Below are 21615 nucleotides of genomic sequence, written 5' to 3' on the forward strand. Positions count from 1 at the left end.
GAACAGCAGGTTTAAAGATATTATATTCACCCTTAACGACATCAGCATCTAAGCTACGAGTGTTTGGCCATGTGATATAAAGTGGGCATCCCTGGTGTATAGAAAGAGGTTTTAAGTAGTATTTACTGCATGAGATCTTTTTCTTATATTGAGTGAACGGTAGAATACATCTGTGGGATATAAAGCGGGGCCTCTTTTCCTGTACTATATAGAAGTAAAACACTTGATCTAGTCAGGCCACAGTGGAGAAAACACATACCCACAGCCATCATCATTTAAATTCTTAGGTGCTACAATCTCTCAGGGTAATTGCCTGCTCCATGTCCAAGCTGGATGAAAGTACCAGTTGTTAACAGCTACACTTGTACCACTACTGAGGCGAAGGACCGGGACGGTGAGCAGTAAGATTTACCTCAAGGATCTTGCTCGTAAATATAATCTTGGAATACTTTTAGATACCTTCAGAATACTTGATCTGTTTCTATGGGGCAAAGACATTTATTCTGATGGATATCTTCACTACCTTTGCAGTGATGTGTCCAAGGGGATTGGGGACAAGCAAGGAGCAAAGGTTTACCCAAAAGTGATCCTAAACATGAGTGTAATGCAAGGCTATGGACAGGTTTGCACACTTTGCCCCCCAGATATGAAAGAGGTACAGACTACCCTTATCAAACAAAAGCTGTAAAACTTAAATTATTGCGCAAAAAAGACCATTTGCATTGCCAAGTGAACAAAAACATTAACTCCATCACTGTCAAGTGTACCAGAGTGCAACTAAATCAAAAACAACTGCAGTCAACGCAACTACAATTTATCACTTCAAAACCTAGAACAACTTTAACTAATTAAGGAAAAATGTTTAAAGCAAACTAATACATTTTTCTGTAAATTCAGTTTTTTTGTGTAATTTTACTCAAACTTTTTCGAGCCAGAAAGAAAGATATGCACACAAATACACAGAAGTTTTCCATGCAGACTTTCTCTGAAAAAAGAGGATTCGTTACTTGGACATAAACAACAATCCAATAAACTCATCAGCATGAACAGCACTAGGCTAAACTGAACAATGAACATGATTACCCCCGCAAGTAAATGAACTATGCTTCTGTAGGATAGGCTTTTGTTTTCCTCTCAAAAACATTGGGAAGAAGATATACAGCAGGAAAAATAAGAGCACTTTTGAGTATCTATTTTATGACTGCGCCTGCCATCCTAGACATTTTGCATTCAAAACGTAGCGTGCACCTTCTCCCCGGAACCGTTAATGTCACCAGTCTATTAGATCTCATTTTCACAGTAAGCATACTTTGATGCTGCTGTAAGCACGAACCTAATAATTGTGCTGTTTGCTTCCCCTAACCTTGACCCAGGTGAAATGTTTACACTGTATAATGCATTTGGCGTCTTGTGTTCTGAATTAGGTTGCTAAGATTGCAGCGCTGATTATGGACAATCAGGCAGCTGAATGTTCTATGATAAGTGAAGGGGATGCTCGGGCAAGGACCCAAGCACTGAATTCCAGATGGCGACTGCTCTTCATTTCAATGTAGTATTAAACCAAGAGTCACACAGGAAGGTCTTGAGAAACCAGGAGTTAATGGGAATCCAGGGGACGTACTGACAAGAGACAATCATCCTAGCTCCAGTATGTCCTGGAGGGCACTGTTCCAGCCTTATATCATCGCTGCCTTATTAATTATCTTCCTTCCATCGCAGAAGTTGGGAAGCTTGCTGATGGTTGCTCAAAGTTCCCTTCTATTTGCTTTCCCAAGACAACGATCAGTTCCCAGCCTACTGTGAGCAAGGCTTCTGCAATAATCAGCCTTGAGCAGTTCTGAAATAATAGTCACATTATACAAGTTATAGACTTTGACCATTTTCAACAAGATCAGCTCTAACAGTTTTACCTTGGGATGTAATGGCATTATGATCATCTACTCTCCCACCATTAACAACCTGGGGGTCGCCATTAAAGAGAAACATTACATGAGCCAGCCACATAAAAGCCAAGCCTATGAAAGCAGATTACAGAGTCTTACCTTGTAACTCCCCAAGGCTGTTGCGCCATTCACAAGTCACAACCCAGATGTTGTGGTCTAAATGAACATGGTATCAGGGACACTCAAGAACCTCAACACCATCAGAATTAAGTGCCCCATCCTATCAGCAACCCACTTTCTGATTTAATCACTCACTGACTCACTCCCTCCACTACAGCTTCTCCATTCTTGTTGTGTGCATAAGGCACACTGCGGTAACCTGCCAATGCTTCCTCAGCAGCACCTGCTACGCCTCTTGACCATGGACCATAAATACAGGGGAATATTTCCACAATGATGTGTGCTTAAGTCCCAGTGCCCAGTGCGGTTATGAAATTAAAATCCTGGACCTCTCAGATTTATTACGCTTTTAAAAGAGTAAATTCGCCACAATTTGGCAGTTCACCATCTGCTTCTTAAGCACAATTCACATTGGACGATAAATAGCAGACGTGCTGGCAACGTCCACCTCCTGAGATTGAGTAAAATAAATATAACAGACGTGACGCCACCTCCACTACTTTCCGCAACTCTCATCCCACTTATTACCATTCCAGGCAATTGGAATTAAGGATGGCTCTAGCTGTGAACTGAGTGAGTGGCAGAAGTTAGCTTCTGTTCCAATATTCCAGATCAATCATGGGGCAAATTAAGCTAATCCATCAGACTCTGAATGCTACTTGTCTCTTTCTTAGTAAATGGCAAGGCAGAATTAACGTCGTAACCCAGTGCACCAATTCTGTGAACCCAGCCCTTCCTAAAGAACTGAACGAGTATTCTGAAGGGTTTGAGCTCAGCTTTTGCCTTCCATGTGCTTGCCTTGGCTCTTTTCATTTGTGCTGATGCAAGCAAGCTACATTAAAACAGGGTTCCAAAGCGTACAGGATTTGTAATTAAATTAAATTAGGTCTCTGCTATAGGCGTGCTTTCAAGTGGATCCCACTGCCAGCCCGTGATGTAAATGACATCCAGTTTGTTCTTTGAGACTATTTGCTTTGGGTGGATTTACTCTCCAGAGGAAGGACTGAACACAGTAATTGCTATGGACACACAGCAGGGCAATACTCATAAACGGCAGTTCTCATTGCTGTTCTTTTCTTCCTTAGTTGACACTTCAATTAAACAATCCTTCATCCAATTCAATTCAGGTAACCCAACAGGACCTAAGCACTACCTAACTCACCCCTCCCCCTAACATTAGTTTCATAAAAACCCTTCAGTAAGGCAAGAAAGCTCAGGAGCGACTGATGAAGACACAGGACTGTCCTCTACAAAATGTCATGTTTTTATTTATTTGTGGGACATGTGCTGCCCTCTTCAATGGGACCATCTCCAGTGTTTCTTTTAAGAGTGGAATATTGTTGGCAAGTATTGCATTGTGTTCGAAGAGATTCAAGTGATGTGTCTCTTTGGGGGTAGCACAAAGGCCCCTTTGCTTTAGAACCCCTTTATATAGCAGTAGGCTTCCAAACAAGAGAACAGAATGTATAGTAACCACAATCCACCAAATAACGCGGCGGTGGCAATGCGGGGTCCCCGCGGACCCCCAAGCTCTCCCCCGATGTGCGGCCGCCTCCTGTACAGCAGGATGCTCACGCTGACAAAAGCAAAGATGGTGAAGAGAGTGACAGAAAAGGCCAGGGTGCCTGCTTCCACTCGGAACTCCTTGCCCTGGGATGCCCAGTAGATGGCAGCAACAGACCACGCTAATCCAATGCCCAGGAAAACATTGACCGCATTGCTTCCAGTGACGTTCCCGATGGAGGCATCTGCATAGTAGTCCTGTGAGGCTGCCACTTTGCTGGCAAAGGTATCTGTGGGATAACACAAGGTGCAGCAGATCAAAACAGGAGTAGGTAAAAAAAACTTTTACATTCATTGGCTGAAGTGAGCCCAAAAATAGTGATTGGGAAAATGAGTTACTTACATTTTCACTTTGAATATATGAAGTTGTGGCGTTATATCTGATCCCTCAAACTTGGGCCTCTTCTGATGCTGCTCCCCAGTTCCCACTCCGCATTTCCTCTCTACCCACACTCCCTTCTGCAATTGAACTAATTAGTTAAATTGACTCCCCGTGTTTTACCATCAAAGATGTTTTAACACAATTCTCTGTACTACATCAGCTATGTCTCTGCCCTTTCCACCAATTCATCCGTCGCTCTCCGGAAATCTGCAACTGAGCTTCATCCGTTCTTCGGTGAAAAACCCAGAATACGCCCAATCTTGTTTCATGATTGTAACCACACAGAAAGGAGGTATTCAGCCCAAAGGCCTGTGCTGACTCCTGACCATATTCCATCGATCACCTTCCAGCTAGCCTCTTTCCCATCCTCCCACCTTTTTATCCACACATCTGCCCTCCTCCTTCACAGTCCCGAAACGTTGACTGTTTACTCTTTTCCATAGATGCTGCCTGACCTGCTGAGTTCCTCCAGTATTTTGTGTGTGTTTCTTTGGATTTCCAGCATCTGCAGACTTTCTTGTGTTTCTAGCTTGTTAAGATTCTGATCACCACCATGCATTCCAGGTGCTTCCCTGCCTTCACGCCATTTTTCCAGAGTTTACATTAGGATACTTAATGTTGTGTAGTTGACTACTTGCCATCTTCACATCTTTCTGGTTTATTTGATCAGATGTTACTTGCTTTCACTTGATTTGACAACTTACTAACTCTCCAGATATAATACATAGAGTACAGGACTGTCAGCCTGCAATGTTGTATATAAACCTACTCCACAATCAATATAACCCTTCCCTCCCATACATCCCATAATCCAGGCACCTGCTACTCTGTGCAAAAAGAAGCTACATTTGAAATCTTTTCTCCACTCACCTTAAAAAGATGTTCTCTGGTTTGGGGCACCTGGGAAAAAGGTGATGACTGTCCACTCTATTCCTCTCATAATCTTATTCACCTCTAGTAAGTCTCCACTCATCCTTTTGGAGTATCCTGTTGCTTCAAGAGAAAAGCTCTAGCTTGCTGTAGACATGTTCTTTGATCATTTTACTAAATCTCCTCTACACCTTGCCTAAGACTCCCGCATCCTTCATATATTCAGGCAACCAGGACTGTATAATACATTTTATAGAGTCATAGTGAACTAAAACACAGAAACAGGCCCTTTGGCCCATCTAGTCCGTGCCAAACTTTTTATCTGCCTAGTCCCATTACAGTATGTACCTATCCAAACTTCTCCTATGTGTTGAAATTGAACCCACATCCACCACTTCCACTGGCAGCTCATTCCACACTCTCACCATCCTCTGAGTGAAGAAGTTTCCCCTCATATTCCCTCTAAACATTTTACCTTTCACACTTAACCCTGACCTCTAGTTCAAGTCTCACCCAACCTCAGTGGAAAAAGCGTGCTTGCATTTACCCTATCGACACCCGTCATAATTCTGTATATCTCTAACAAATCTCCCACCATTTTTCTATGCTCCAGGGAACAAAATCCTAACCTATAGCTCAGGTCCTCAATTCCTGGCAACATCCTTGTAAACATTCTCATTAAGCATGTGCTTCCTATTTCTACTGAGATATATTCTACTTTAGTACTCTCAAGCACATCAATTAAGTCTCATCCAAAACTCTGTGCCGGACACACAGAAAGTGTAACTGTTGAGAAAGCTGGAGTATTATTGATGTGCGTGTGGAAATTAGCAATTTCCACAGATGACGTCACAAAGTTAAAGAATGTGAACGACAATAAGCCAGTGGTGGCAGGTAAGGATGGTGCCTGTATGATGAAAAGAGTAACAATAGACAAGGATAAATCCAAGGCTGAAAGTACGGATCTGGGTGCTATCACGGGGTATTATTATTTCTGGCTATTTCAAATAGCCAGCAGTGCAGCCACATGAAGGAAGTGATTTTGACAGCAAATTAAATGCAATGCAGGAAAGTGAGATGTAGCTAATTGCTGAATGGCAGTGCAAGTTATAAGGGCTTGCATCACAATCGCTGCCAAGTCATGGCTATAACTGTGGATGTTCAGAGACTGGCTTTTCAACTTACTGAGTCCTTGCCAACAACCATTAATACAATGCTAATCCCATTTTTATAAAAATCCCCACGTTTTCAATCCTGCAGTTTCAACCACTCACACACTTGGTGAAATTTTCAGCAGTCAATCAACCCACCCAGCCTGATAACTTTGGCATGCTGGAGCAAACCAGCACATCCAGCAGAAACAAGCAAACTCCGCTCAGAGGTCAGGGTTGAATCCTGAATCAATGGAGCTATGGGGCCGTGTGGCTCTGCTACTGTGCGACTCACAAGCCTTAGAAACAGAGTTACTTCATTCACCTCCATGAGGGTGGCCAACCCAGCTGCTGCAGCCCCTCTGTGAGATCAGCTTGTGTCCCAGGTCGCAGCTGGTGGAGTCTGGGGTCTCAACTACATTGGGCTTTCAGTAGTTAAATAATTTCGACATCATTGGAACTATTTAAATGTCGTTTCAACAGGTTCAAAGAATCTCAAAAACTTATTTAAAAAAGTTACAAAAATGATAGTCTATTTAAAAATTCCCTACACTGCTAGGAATTAATTAAGAACACAAAGACAGACGCCTTCCGCTAAGGTTGGGTGAAACTAAAGCTAAAGGTCATAGGTTAGGGGTGAAAGGGGAACCTGAGGGCGAATTTCTTCACTTAGAGGGTGATGTGAGTGTGGAACGAACTGCCAGAGTAAGTAGTGGAAGCAGGTTCGATTTCAGCATTTAAGAAAAGATTGGATAAGTACAGGGATAGGAGGGTATGGAGGGCTATGGTCCAGGTTTGGGCCGGTGGGACTAGGCAGACTAACACCTCAGCATGGACTAGATGGGTCGAAGGGCCTTATTCTGTGCTGTAGTGCTTTATCACTCTGTGACAATAAAAAATAAAGAAATGTGGGCTGCATCACTTAACAATTAGACCAATGATTTCGGGAATACAGGGAGTGCCAGCAGTTTCAGTGAGTGTTACTGCCCAATTATTGAAATTCAGTATTACATCAATCTCCCTGTGGATCCGGGGAGACTACTCTGGATTCTCATTAATGGATGAATTGGAAAACTGATGATTCAGATTTAACTTTGCTGAATAATCTAGTTAATGGTGATAATGTTGCAAAGTGCCGGAATAAGAAGGGAGCTGATGTCTTCAATCGGGGAGCGGCAGATGGAATTTCTGGGGTATGTACAGAGGAAAGAGATGGGAGAAAGTGATGGAAGAAAAGGTCGTGACTGAGAGAGCAAGACATTCATGAATTACATCAAGGGAGGGACAGGCAAAAGTTTTGAAGAGCTTATTAGAATATCACAGATTGAAGACAGATGGCAGACCATGATCGCCCACGTCATGCAACATGGCACATAATGATATTGAGGATGAATGGTGGTTAGCTCTTGCTTGCTATTGCAAACAGATTGGAACAGCTAAATAATAACTTTTATAAGGTCCCCACCTGCTGCATGATTCTGCATTCTGAAAATTTATCATACTTCATTTCTGCATCATATGGGCAGTGTTAATATCTCAGCCTTTTTAAATCTCTCTGCAGCCTCAAACTTCTCTCAAAAGATGGAAACAGATTGTAAGGAAAAGCAGAAGAAGGCAACTCAAGCTCCTCTGTTCAGAAACTGGTTGACCTTCATGGGTGGTTCACACCTCTGTTAAAATGTCTTGACCTATCACAGCTACATAATAGAACACTGACATATCCACTCCCTTTCCCGTACAAAGGTTTTCACAACTGAAGCTTAGCTATTTATCTTTTCACAGATACTTCCTGGCCTGCTGAGTGTTTCCAGCCTGCTTGCCTTCCTTCTGATTTTAGCCTGAGGAATAGACACGAGCCATGTGCAATAGAGAGAGTAATAAGGCGCATTACTGAGGTGTTTGATCAAAATGGCCTGTGGGATCTTGCTGAGTGCAAAATGAGTTTCCCGTTGCCCGTAGAACCAACACTGAAGGAAATGATTTAGTTTCAAAGCATGTGGAAACATACCTGTGATTTGGAGGAATGATAGACGGTACTGTGTTAAAGTCTTAGGCACACACAGTATATATAACTACGGGGCCTAAGACTTTTGCATAGTACTGTAGTAATTGTATGTATTGCAGTATTCTGCTGCCGCAAAAAAAAAACAAATTTCATGACATATGTGAGTGATGATAGACCTGATTGTGCTATGGGTCTCTATTGTGAATTGAGAGTGGGGAGGGGTCATGGGGAGGGGAATCATGATTGGAATAAGGGGAAGGGAGAGGGGTGGGAGTGGGAAGCAGCTGAGAGACATTCTGTAATGACCAATAAACCAATTGTTTGGAATCCAATGGTATTGCCTGGTGTCTCAGGGCCGGGTGTGTCTATACCCACACCACCCTCCACCCTAGCACTCCTTCTCTGCCACCCATCCCACACTCCTCTCATGACACTCCACCACTCCATTTCCAACCTCCTTGGCTCCCACCCGATTTACAAACTTGCTCTCTGTTCCACATTGACAAATACAGTACTGTGTGAAAATCTTAAGCACCTTAGCTATGTATATGTTCCGAATGCTTTTGCACAAATGCTGACATTTCACATGAACTGAAGTTCCCTATTAAAATAATCATTGAGTGCCTCTTAAGGGAAAACGCGAGAAGTGAACAGCAAGTAAATCAAATACAATCACAGTTATGTCTTCTGTTTACTTACCAGGTACAGAGGTGCCAAGAGCTACAAATACCACAGCAGTGACTGAATCTTTCAGGCCAATGGTGCAACCAAAGTGAGAGGCCAGATCTCCAATGATGGCTGTCAGGATGCCAATGATGAGAATGGACGTTACGAAGCAGGCCCAGCCATTCCAATATTCAGTGGGTGGTACGCAGGCAAACAGAACCTTCCAGAAGACGGTCAGGAAGTGCATCACGTAGTCAAAGCATGAAGGCAGCCTCTCCTCCCCTGTATCTTCATCTTCTTCATCACCTGGCAGAAATATCAGAGTTTGGTTGGGGTGGAAGGTCAGTTAAGTCAGCAGGGAATCAGACAGGACAAAAGCAAGTGGGACTCATGGGAATACCTCCAATGCAATGTCATGGCTGTGGAATGGAGGGGTACACTTTTGGTAGTGTGGAGCCAATGAAGACAGACCAGTATGTTTGCTCATATAGCTGACACAAGGACAACAGATGTTTTGGGCTAATATCCTTCATCTGGACTGTAAGTCAGAAGGGACATAGCTGACATAAAATGAGGGGGTTGGCTGGGGCAAGAGCTGGCAAACAATAGGTGGGTGAAAGTGATGTGCTCCCCTCCCCACTACCCTTATTTGGCTCCTTGGTCGACGTTCTTTCCTTCTCAGATTACATCATCTGCAGCCCTTTGTTGCCTCCACTTCCCGGCTTCTGTCACGAGCTTCCCTGCCCACCTGACTCCATCTGCCAGCCACCCCACCTAACGTGGATCCACCCTTTGCTTGCCAGCTCTTACCCTACTCACATCTTTATACTGGATTTCTCCCCTCTGCCCGTTCAGTCCCGATGAAGGGTCTTGGCCCAAAATATTGACTATCTGTTTCCCAGTGCAGATTCTGCCTGACCTGCTAAGTGTAGTTTTCTTGCTCCTTCTATGACATGATCTACACCCAGATGGAAGACAGCAAGGGGCAAGGCTTACCAAAGGGGAGATGGTTATCGCTACTTCCACACATTGACTGTGGAACTGAAAGAGCAGAACCAACTGCATCTACATAAGCACTGGCGAGCAGAATAACTCTACCCTCCTCACACACCCGTCCCACCTCCTTCCCCCCAAACAAATTGTAATAACAACCTCACGTTCCACTGACTGGAGGGCAGCAAATTCTGACTACCATCTGCAAAGGCCACACTGAGTGGAGGCCTAGTCAAGGCAGGGACTTTCCTCTACAATTCAACAACTTGCTGTCCCTTACCTTCTCCCACCTATGAGGCACTGGAGGTCAGACAGTGCCTGTGGATAACCACCTTCAGAAGAGAAGGAGAGACAAAGGCAGAAAGACAAAGCAAATACTTAATTCTTTTTTAAAAAATGCCATTGGAATGTATGGGTTTCGAGCTTTTCATCTTGCCATCCACCCTGTCAGCTTTAATTTTTCTGAAGCTCTCAGTATAGTCCCAAAGCTGTTGCCAAGGTATTGGAACATCTGTTATAAGGTCATTGCTTTACTTAAATTGCTGTTGCATCCACTTCAAATAATCCAAGTATTTATGAAGTCTCACAGAGAATGATATGCTTGCCATTAAATGAGTAAAGTAAACAATGGAAATAGAAAGGTATCAAATGATCCAAGAACTACTTCAGTCAGCCCTATAGAAAGCTGTCAAACAAGCAGCAGCATTACTGACTGTGCCTCACATCCAGAGTGTAGACTCAAGCCTCACTCCATAGGTCTGAGCAAGTACTCCTGGCTGACACTCCACCCTCATACTGAAACAATGCTGGACTGTTGGAGATGCTGTCAATCAGCTGAAAATATAAACTCCAAAAGATCCTTACCACCTCTTCAAACAATGCCTCTTGAACCAGAAGAGATAACTTCCTCCCTCACCACCATTCAGGGCCCCAGACAGTCCTTCCAGGTGAGGCGACACTTCACCTGTGAGTCGGCTGGGGTGATATACTGTGTCCGGTGCTCCCGATGCAGCCTTCTATATATGTTGGCGAGACCTGGCGCAGAGTGGGAGACCGTTTCGCTGAACACCTACGATTTGTCCGCCAGAGAAAGCAGGGTCTCCCAGTGGCCACACATTTTAATTCCACGTCCCACTCACATTCTGATATGTCTATCCACGGCCTCCTCTACTGCCAAGATGAAGCCACACTCAGGTTGGAGGGACAACACCTTATATTCCGTCTGGTAGCCTCCAACCTGATGGCATGAACATTGACTTCTCTAACTTCTGTTGATGCCCCTCCTGCCTCTCATACCCCATTTGTTATTTATTTATTTTATATATATATATATTCTTTTTCTCTCTCTCCTTTTTCTCCCTCTGTCCCTCTCACTATACTCCTTGCCAATCCTCTGGGCTTCACCCCTCCCCCTTTCTTTCTCCCTAGGCCTCCTGTCCCATGATTCTCTCATATCCCTTTTGCCAATCAACTGTCAAGCTCTTTGTTCCATCCTTCCCCCTCCTGTCTTCTCCTATCATTTCGGATCTCCCCCTCCTCATCCACTTTCAAATTCTTACTTGCTCTTCTTTCAGCTAGTCCTGACGAAGGATCTCCGCCCGAAACGTCGACTGTACCTCTTCCTATAGATGCTGCCTGGCCTGCTGCGTTCACCAGCAACTTTTATGTGTGTTGCTTGAAATTCCAGCATCTGCAGATTTCCTCGTGTTTGCAGATAACTTCACTCATTTTCACTTGCCCCATTACGAAACTGTTTCCACAACCTATGGACTCACTTTAAAGAGTTCTTCATCATGTTCTTGATATTTATTGCTCATCCATCCATTCATTCATTTATTTATTTAATTAATTAATTCTCAAGCTTAATTGTCATTGAACCAAACATGAATACAGCCAAATGAAATAGCATTACTCCAGGGCCAAGATACAAAATACAATGCCAACAAACATACACAGCAAAAGGCACATATAGCACATATAAGGTAGCAAACACATATAAAATATCAGAACCAGAATCAGGTTCATTATCACTGGCATGTGTCATGAAATTTGTTAACCTAGCAGCAGCAGTTCCATGCAACACATAATATAGAAGAAAAAAACAAAATAATAATAATAATTATAAATAAGTAAATCAATTTCAGTATACGTATATTGAATAGATTAAAAATCATGCAGAAAAAAACAGAAATTATATATATTTGAAAAGTGAGGTAGTGTTCACGGGTTCAATGTCCATTTAGGAATCGTATGGCAGAGGGGAAGAAGCTGTTCCTGAATCGCTGAGTGTGTGCCTTCAGGCTCCTATACCTCCTACCTGATGGTCATGGTGAGAAAAGGGCATGCCCTGGCTGCTGGGGCAAAATACAGTCACACAAAAAATATATAGTCCAAGACCTTGAGTCCATGAATGTTGCGGCGGTCTGCAGTTGAATGCTTAAGCAAACACTGAGGTGCAGCACCAACTCCAGCTTGGATGCCACACCGCAACCCCCCACCCGCCCAGCCCCACCCCGCTCTGGTGGAGTGCACCTCCCTCCTGGGCAGCTGCAAACAGGTGACACCACACTTGAGGCCAGTCCTTGCTATGACATCCACCAATAAATCGATGTTGTCTTTTGCACACGGCTCGTGCAGTCCTTCATTGCTTCTATTAATGAAAATGAATCTCTGAGTTGTGTAAAGTGACATATATGTACTTTAATAAATTTACTTTGAACTTTGCCTTATCAGCTGTCACCTTTGTTACATAGTAAGTGATTGTAAGCAAAGGTATTTATTTGTAAAGTACAGTCATAAATGCCATATAAGTGGAAGTTCATATGAAGAAGGGTCATTGATAGTCTTGGTTGGCTTTTAAATAGCTTCAAAAATAGCATGAAACACTATTCTCCCTCCTGCCACATACCCCTGCCACCAACAGAAATGCTACACCTGCCCATTCACCTCCTCCATCACCTCCACTCTGGGCCCCAAACAGTTCTTCCAGGTGAGGCAACACTTCACCTGTGAACCCGTTGGAGTCACCTATTGTATCCGGTGGTCTTGATGCCATCTCCTCTACACTGGTGAGACCCAAGGTAGGGAGCAGCAATGTGCGGAGCACCTCTGTTCCATCTGCAGAAAGCAGAACTTTCCAGTGGCCAACAATTTTAATTCCTATCCCCATTCCCATTCTGACATGTCCCAAATTTTCCACAATGAGGCCACCCTCAGGGTGGAGGAGCAACACCTCATATTCTGTCTAGGTAGCCTCCAGCCTGATGGTATGAACGTCAATTTCTCCGTACAGTAATTTTTTTCCAGCTTCCTTCCCTGGAAAAGGGGATGTTTTTCCCTTTTATTCCCCACTTGGGCCCCTTATCTCTTCTCCTCACCTGCCTATCACCTCCCCCAGTGCCTCTCCTTCTTCCCTTTCTCCAATGGTCCACTGTCCTCTTGTATCAGATTTCTTCCTCTCCAACCCTCTAGCTTTCTCACCTGCCTGGCTTCACCTATCACCCTCTAGCCAGTCCTCTTTCCCCATCCCCCCCCACCTTGTTCTGGTATCTTTCTCCTTCCTTTCTAGTCCCGAAGAAGGGTCTCAGCCCAAAACGTTGACTAGTTATTCATTTCCATGGATGCTGCCTGACCTGCTGAGTTCCTCCAGCATTTTGTGTGTTGCTCTGAAACACAGACTTCTATATCAATGATTAATTCAGAACAAGACAATGGGCTATCACTGAGCAAGAGACTTGCATGGCTGGCACCTGTATTATTCCGGATGATATCTTTTTTTCAGTTACAATTATATGGAACAGAATTGCACATGAAAATGTTCTTTTCTAGGAAGCTTCCCATGTCCCCAGTGTTGCTAGTTATCTGTAAACGTACAGTGAAAGGAAGCCAAGCAGATTGAAGATAAGGGAAGTGCATTGTACGCCAGTGAGGACTCACAATTTGTAAAGTCACCAGAATGCCATGGCGAGTCAGGATTACTCAAGCATGGATGGGACAGATTCCATAGATAAACACAGATTTGGAATCCGTCCACAGGCTAGAACAGTGGTCCCCAAACTCCGGGCTGCGAAGCATGCAGTGATGCAGCGGTAGCTGGGACGCACCCAGCACATCTTTAAGAAAAAAACCGAAATAAACAAGCTAATTAATTAGGTGCCACCCGGCAATCGGCAATCACCTCTGATCTGGGCCGACATTTACGTGCCAGGCAGCACCTAATTAATTAGCTTGTTTATTTAGGCTTTTTTCTTAAAGATGTGTTGGGTGCGCTCTGGCTACCGCTGCACCCCTGCATGCTTCACAGCCCGGTATCGGTCCGCGGCCCGGAGGTTGGGGACCACTGGGTTAGGAGAACACAGCAGCACTGTTTCATTATTTCTTTTGCAATGTTTATCGTTTGTAATTTATAAATTTTTATGTTTTTTCTGCTGCTGCAAAACAACAAAGTTTGTGTCATATGCCAGTAGTAATAAATCTGATTCTGACTGAGGGCTACAGTGAACTTGCAGAGAAGAGTAGATGAACCCTGGCTGGTGGGTCAAAGTCCAATCCTGCTCCTCTCTTGTTGAGTCCATATTTTCTTGTGTAACTAATTAAATAACTTCCCCTGTGTTACTCATTTAATGACCTGTTTTTGGCAGAAATCCTTATCACTGCAGCTCTTGATATTTACCCTGGGGTCCGAAGAAACATCTTAGCGCTAAGGGTTCTGGTACTCAGCAGGAAACTATTATTAGCAAAGATCAAGAAGTTCAATAAAGCTGCTGCCTAACAGCTCAAGCCACCTGCAGTGCTATCTGTTTGGAGTTCTCCCTGTGATGACGTGTGTTTGCTCCAGGTGCTCCTATTTTACTTACACCACAAAGTTGGACAGGTTGGTTGGTTAATTGGCCTCTGGCGTGAGAGGTAGAATCTGTTGATACAGTAACCCATTGTAATGAACTGAAAGCTGTAAATATTGTGCATTCACTGGAGTGAATTAACTGGAGTGAGGATGCATCTCCCTTGATGTTTTCACACCACGAATGTCTTCTTGCCTCAGTGGGTGTGAGGTGATCTTAGGATAACATAGCCAACCAACTGACATTTCACATTTATCTCACCACATTGAATCTAGCACTTGGCTAACATAAATAAAGTCTCAAATGTCCAGATTGCATAATAACTTGGAAATAGTTAACTAATTATAAGATATTTCAAAAGGCACTCAACATTCTGCCCATGAAAGGCAAGTTCAACTTTTATGCCTGATGGATGAAATTATCTACAATTTGGTGCTCCAGTCAGACGGAGCAGACTTCACATGCTGGGACAGGCATGTCTCCATCTCACCAGGGCTGCTAGCTACCTTCACCTGGTTTAGTCTGCCTGTCGAACTAGCGTACCGCAGTGTGACCGCTGTTGCACACAAACAGCTACTTGGAGCCACAGGTGAGAGCTGAATGTCCGGTAGGGACCAAAGGTAAGTGAGCTGGCCCAGAATGGACACGACAAGCCCCTTCACCAGAGGTACTAACCCATCCTGGACACCCCATACACTGATGCATTGCTCTGTCACTAACAATTAAAAGCATAGAAACATAGAAAATAGGTGCAGGAGTAGGCCATTCGGCCCTTCGAGCCTACACCGCCATTCAGTATGATCATGGCTGATCATCCAACTCAGAACCCTGTACCAGCCTCCCCTCCATACCCCCGATCCCTTTAGCCACAAGGGCGATATCTAACTCCGTCTTAAATATAACCAATGAACTGGCCTCAACTGTTTTCTGTGGCAGAGAATTCCACAGATTCACCACTCTCTGTGTGAAGAAGTTGTTCCTCATCTCGGTCCTAAAAGGCTTCCCTTTTATCCTCAAACTGTGACCTCTCGTTCTGGACTTCCCCAACATTGGGAACAATCTTCCTGCATCTAGCCTGTCCAACCCCTTTAGAATTTTATACGTTTCAATAAGATCCCCCCTCAATCTTCTAAATTCCGGAGTTCCATTGGGAACTAATACACATTTTATAGTACTGTGGTAGCATTGGTAGTGTTCTAATCTGTTCTGTATTTCAAGTAAATACATAATTAGTTACTCAGTTAAACAGTAGTTTGTCTTATTCATACCTTTTTAACTATTTCCATGAAACTTCCGATAATTGGGGCAGCCGCTTAATTGGGACAAAATGTACTGGTTCAGATGTGCCCACTTAACAGGAATCAATTGTGTTTCTATTTTCCATATCAGTTGTCCTTATTACTGAGACTGCAAAGTTTGTTCCAACCTGCGACTGGGAATTGAATCACACAGGTCCAAAACAAAGCACCTATTCACCCAGCTGGTCAGAGCAGATCTTCTTTAAATTGACATGAATTGAATTCAGGTGGAAGGACAAATTTTGAATGGTCAATATGCCAAAGTAGTACCCTGTCAAGCCTCTTCCTTTTCTACTATATCGCGGAATGATTTTTAACAGAAGCAGGAAAAAGTTTAAAATGATGAAAGATTCCCAGAAACATCGGAATTTTATCCCATGGATAGTTTAAGCAGACCCTCTATATTCCCAGGTGATCCTGGCAGGCTTATTCACTAAGAAGCTGACAAACGAGTGCTACTTTTGCAGATTTCAAGCAGAACAGACATCTCTCTATTTGGGTGAAGGTTTAACATGACAAAACATATACTCGACTTTCTGAAAGAATTGTCTGCCCTCCGCGAGAGTGTCATAATCTAATGCCTTCACTCACCACATTAGCTGATGTTGAGTTTTCCCTCAGAGCCCTTGTTTGACTTGGTTTGGTTACAGCACAAAGTAGAGTTTGCATATTTTACTGGGTAAGTCACAAGACAAGTAGATGGAACTGCAGCTGCTTTATTTGGCTCTGAACAAGAACAGAGCAACTGTTTCTGCAGTTTGTGCATAATTAGACATTCATGAATACTTTGATGCAAAGAGGTAAATTATTCAAAAGTCCATCTGCCCTAAAAGAAAATCAAGCATAGTTTTTTTCCACCAGGTCACCCTGTATATTCTCAACATTTTACAACTCCTTAACTGCAAATAGAGCCTTTATTTACAACTAGTAAGAATTGGCAAGGCTGTCCCAGATGTATCTATTGCCTGAGCTCACTACTCCCTTGTACTGTACCGTACTGGTTATGGCGAGCCAGCCAACCTAATCACCATGGGGTAGAGTGAGATCCCTACTCCAAGTCAGTCTCAGGCACTGGATCTTGAAGTCCCATCCCCAAAATGCACTTAAGGTCTTTGACAGCTTTCAAAGGCACCTAAACCGTTCTTTAAATGATTCCAACCAAAGCATTTCAAAGCTGTTCAAGTGGATTTAAATAAGTGAAACAAATAAAGTTTAGCAGGACAAAAATTAAAGAATTTAAGCAATAAATTTAATTAAAATGTTTTAAAAGCTAGCCTTTAGTTAGAAAAAGAAATTAAAATAAAGGAAAACAAGCAAATCAGTTAATTCTGTAACAGTGACCATGAGTGTGTGGAGTGGGGCAAGGGTCTGTGGCTTTCACCCAAGTAGATATAAATCTGAGGAGCCGGATGTAAAGTGCATCCTCAGTAGGTTCCAGCCAGAGCAGGAGGCCAGTTGGATCTCGGACCTCTGTGTTTCATCAGGCATGTAGGAGAATGCTCTGAGACAGACTGGAAGAAGCCAGTAGTTCCCTACATAACTTCTGGCCGAGTGTAAGGTCGATCCAGACAATATTTTAAGACTGCCAGGAGCAATCCATATCATTGGCTTCGTTTTCTCATTACCAGACATGTATAGGCCAATTTTCTAGTGTCTCAATATTATGTTACATCTCCACTCATGCACACGTGGACAGATGGCAAAATCTCACCAACAAAGCAAGTAGAATTATATTATAAAAATATAACATGTGGAATGCGCAGGAGCTGAGCCTTTGTAATGGGAGATACAAGAATCTTAGCTGGACCAGGAAAACAACGGCAAGTTGGATCCTGATAACTCTACAGTGAATTATTCAGTTCCTGACACCCCAAAACCTCCCATCTCCGACCTGGTCCGTGACTGATACGCCTCCGTAAACCTGGATGAGTGCGTGTCAATGTCATTTAGTAGGCATAATGGCAGAAAAGGAAAATAAAGTAGGTCACTTTATTGGGACATCATCCAGCTGCCTTAAACAGTCACTTCCTCTCCACTGGTGGCTGCTGTCTGCATCTCTACCATAGTGTAGTGCAGCAACTCATCAGGATTTCAATTATACCTTCCAAACCCACACACGCAACAACTTTGGAGGGCAGGAGTAGCCAGTGAGTGGGAACACCACTATTTTCAAATTCTTCTGATTACAGATCAGAATCATATGGAAACATCATCCCTTCAGCACTGCAATATCCAAATCCTAGTATTCTGAACTTAAGTGGTGGTAATGGATTACCTTCACTAGAAGGATTGCAGTAAGTTATAAGACCATAAGACACAGGATCAGAATTAGTGCCATCGAGTGTACTCCGCCATTTGATCATGTCTAATCCATTTCCCTGTCAACCCCATTCTCCTGCCTTCTCCCTGTAACCTTTCACGCCCTGACTAATCAAGAACCTATCAACCTCCGCCTTAAATACACCCAATGACCTGTCTTCCACAGCCGCCCATGGCAATAAATATAGGAGCAAAATTAGGCCATTTGGTCCATTGAGTCTGCTCTACCATTTCATCATGGCTGATCCAATTGTCCTCTCGGCCCCAATCGCCTGCTTTCTCCCGATAGCCCTTCATGCCCTGACAGATCAAGAATCTACCAATCTCTGCCTTAAATATAGATAAAGACTTGGGCTTCACAATTGCCAGTGGCTTCCACAGATCCACCACTCTCTGGCTAAAGAAATTCCTCCTCATTTCTTCTCTAAAAGGACGCCCTTCTATTCTGAGGTTGTGTCCTCTGGTCTTAGACTCTCCCACCATAGGAAACATCCTCTCCACATCCATTCTATCAACGCCTTTCACCATTCGATATGTTTCAATGAGGTCACCCATCACTCTGCTGAATTCTAGTGAATACAGGCCCAGAGGCATCAAAGCTCTTTATATGACAAGCCATTCATTCCTGGAATAATTTTCGTAAATCTCGTTTGAACCCTCTCTAATTTCAGCACATACTTTCTAAGATAAGGGACATAAACCTGATCACAATATCCTGTGAGGCCTCACCAGTGCTTTATAAAGTTTCAACATTACATCCTTGCTTTTATATTCTAGTCCTCTTGAAACGAATGCTAATATTGCATTTGGCTTCCTCAGACTCAACCTGCAAATTAACCTTTAGGGAATCCTGCACAACGACTCCCAAGTCCCTTTGGCACCTCAATTATTTGTATTTTCTCTCCATTTAGAAAATAGACATTTCTTCTACCAAAGTGCATGATCACACACTTCCCAACACTGTATACCACCTGCCATTTCTTTGCCCATTCTCCTAATCTACCTTCAGTAGCCACTCTACTTCCACAAACAATGTGCCCCTCCATCTACCTTCATTTCATCTGTAAATATTTCAACAAAGCCATCAATTCCATCATCCAAATCATTGACAAATAACATAAAAAGAATCATTTCCAGCACAGACCCCTGTGGAACACCACTAGTCACCACAGCCAGCCAGAAAAGGCTCCTTTTATTCCTACTCTTTGCCTCCTGCTAATAGGTCACTGCTTTATTTGTGCTAGAATCTTTCCTGTAATACCATGGGCTCGTAGCTTACTAAGCAGCCTTATATGTGGCATCTTGTCAAAGGCCTTCTGAAAATCCAAATACACGACATCAACCGATGTCCTATAATCTGAATACCCTTCCTGACAGTCTGACTGCATGCTGTCTTTGCTTTTTTACCATCCATCATATCCTGCGTCCTTTCATTCCAGTTCCCATCCCTCTGCCAAATTTGTTTAAACCCTCCCCGACAGCTCTAACAAACCTACCCTCGAAAATATTGGTCCCCCTCTGGTTCAGGTACAACCCATCACTTTTGTACAGGTCATACCTCCCCCAGAAGAGATCCCAATGATCGAAGAACCTGAAGCCCTGACCCCTGCACCAGCTTCTTAGCCACACATTTATCTGCCAATTCTCCTTTATCTATCCTGCTTGTTATTTCTTCAAAGAATTTCAACAAATTTGTCAGGCAAGATTTTCCCTTGAGGAAACCATGCTGACTATGGCCTATTTTATCATATGCGTCTAAGTACCCTGAGGTCTCACCCTTAATAATTGACTCCAACATCTTCTCAACAATTGAGGTCAGACTAACTGGCTTATAATTTCCTTTCTTCTGCCTCTCTCCCTTCTTGAAGTGTGGAGTGACATTTGCAATTTTCCAGTCTTCCAGAACCATTCCAGAATCTAGTGATTCTTGGAAGATTGTAACTCAGGCCCTCACGCACGATTTCTTCAACCACCTCTTTCAGAACTCTTTGATGTATGCCATCTGGTCCAAGCGACTTATCTACCTTCAGACCTTTCATTTTCCCAAGAACCTTCTCTTGAGTTATGGTACCTTCACACACTTCATGCCCCCTGACTCCTGGAACTTCCACTATACTGCTAGTGTCTTCCACAGTGAAGACTGATGCAAAATACTTACTTAGTTCATCCACCGTTTTGTTGTCTCCCATTACTACCTCCCCAGCATTGTTTTTCAGCAGTTCGATATCCATTCCCGCCTCACACTTGATCTATCTGAAGAAACTTTTGGTGCCCTCTTTAATATTGTTGGTTAACTTACTTTTGAAGTCAACTTTTACTTTCATAATGACTTCTTAGTTGCCATCTGTTGGTATTTGAAAGCTTCCCAATTCACTAACTTCCCCCTAAATTTTGCTCTGTTATATGCCGTCTCCTTGGCTTTTATGTTGCCTTTGACTTCTCTTCCTAGCCACTGTTGTGTTATCTTTCCCTTAGAATACTTCTTCCTCTTTGGGATGTATATATCGTGAGCCTTCTGAATAGCTTCCAGAAATTCCAGTCGTTGCTGCTCTGCCGTCATCCTTGCCAGTGTTCTTTTCCAATTGATTCTGGCCAACTCTTCTCTCATGCCTCTGTAATTCCCTTTATTCCACTATAATACTGATGCATCTGACTTTAGCTTCTCCTTCTCAAATTTCAGGGTGAACTCAATCATATTATGATCACTTTCCCCCAAGGGTTCTTTTACCTTAGCTCTCTAATCAATTCTGGTTCATTGCATAACACTCGATCCAGAAGTTAATCCTCTACCTTTCAACATTCTGTAGGTTTGAATGAGATCCCCCTGCATTCCTCTAAATTCCAGTGAGTACAGGCCCAAAGCTGCTAACCACTCCTCATATGTTAACCCTTTCATTCCCAGAATCATCCTCACAAATCTTTTCTGGACTCCCTCCAATGACAATACATCCTTTCTGAGATAAGAGGACTAAAACTGTTGACAATATTCCAAGAGCAGCCTGACTAGTGTTTTATAAAGCTTCATTATTATTTCCTTGTTTGTATATTCTATTTCCCCTTGAAATAATTGCCAACATTGCATTTGCCTTCTTTACCACAGACTCAACCCGTGAATTAACCTTTTGGGAGTCTTTCCCAAAGTCCCTTTGCACCTGCCAATCTACAACTATGTTGCAACTTCATCAACCTGATTCAGTATACTGCACGTATTCAGATATAACACCTTTTGTCCTGTATTTAGCCTTTTCAATTTTGTCTTCCTTTTAAGTTGCAGCTCATCCTGTTCACTGTAATTTTGCCTGTTATCAGCCTCTCGTCACTACACATTGTCTCTGTTTGGAAACCATCTACCTCATCATCAGCACTATTATCTGCCTTTCCTGTGCTACTCCTTGCACTGAAATTTAGGCGGCTTAGGACACTAGTCACACCGCGCTCAATCTGGTGATTCTTCACTTTGTCTG

At 43.2% G+C, this 21615-nt stretch overlaps 1 protein-coding gene across 6 annotated transcripts in view; it reads right to left on the bottom strand.

Moving 5' to 3' along the window:
• Positions 1–883: 883 nt before the first annotated feature.
• slc8a3 (solute carrier family 8 member 3) overlaps positions 884–21615 on the bottom strand; it is a 520179-nt gene continuing 499447 nt past the window's right edge. For all 6 annotated transcript variants that reach the window (XM_072265807.1, XM_072265815.1, XM_072265787.1 and 3 more), the window contains exons 7-8: positions 8734–9006; positions 884–3856 (exon numbers count right to left, since the gene is read on the bottom strand). In XM_072265807.1, coding sequence (XP_072121908.1) covers positions 3480–3856; positions 8734–9006 — 650 coding nt within the window. In that variant the 3' untranslated portion in view covers positions 884–3479. The remainder of the gene's footprint in view (positions 3857–8733; positions 9007–21615) is intronic.

Source organism: Mobula birostris, chromosome 1 (genome assembly GCF_030028105.1).
Source record: "Mobula birostris isolate sMobBir1 chromosome 1, sMobBir1.hap1, whole genome shotgun sequence".
In the NCBI taxonomy this organism is placed as follows: domain Eukaryota; kingdom Metazoa; phylum Chordata; class Chondrichthyes; order Myliobatiformes; family Myliobatidae; genus Mobula; species Mobula birostris.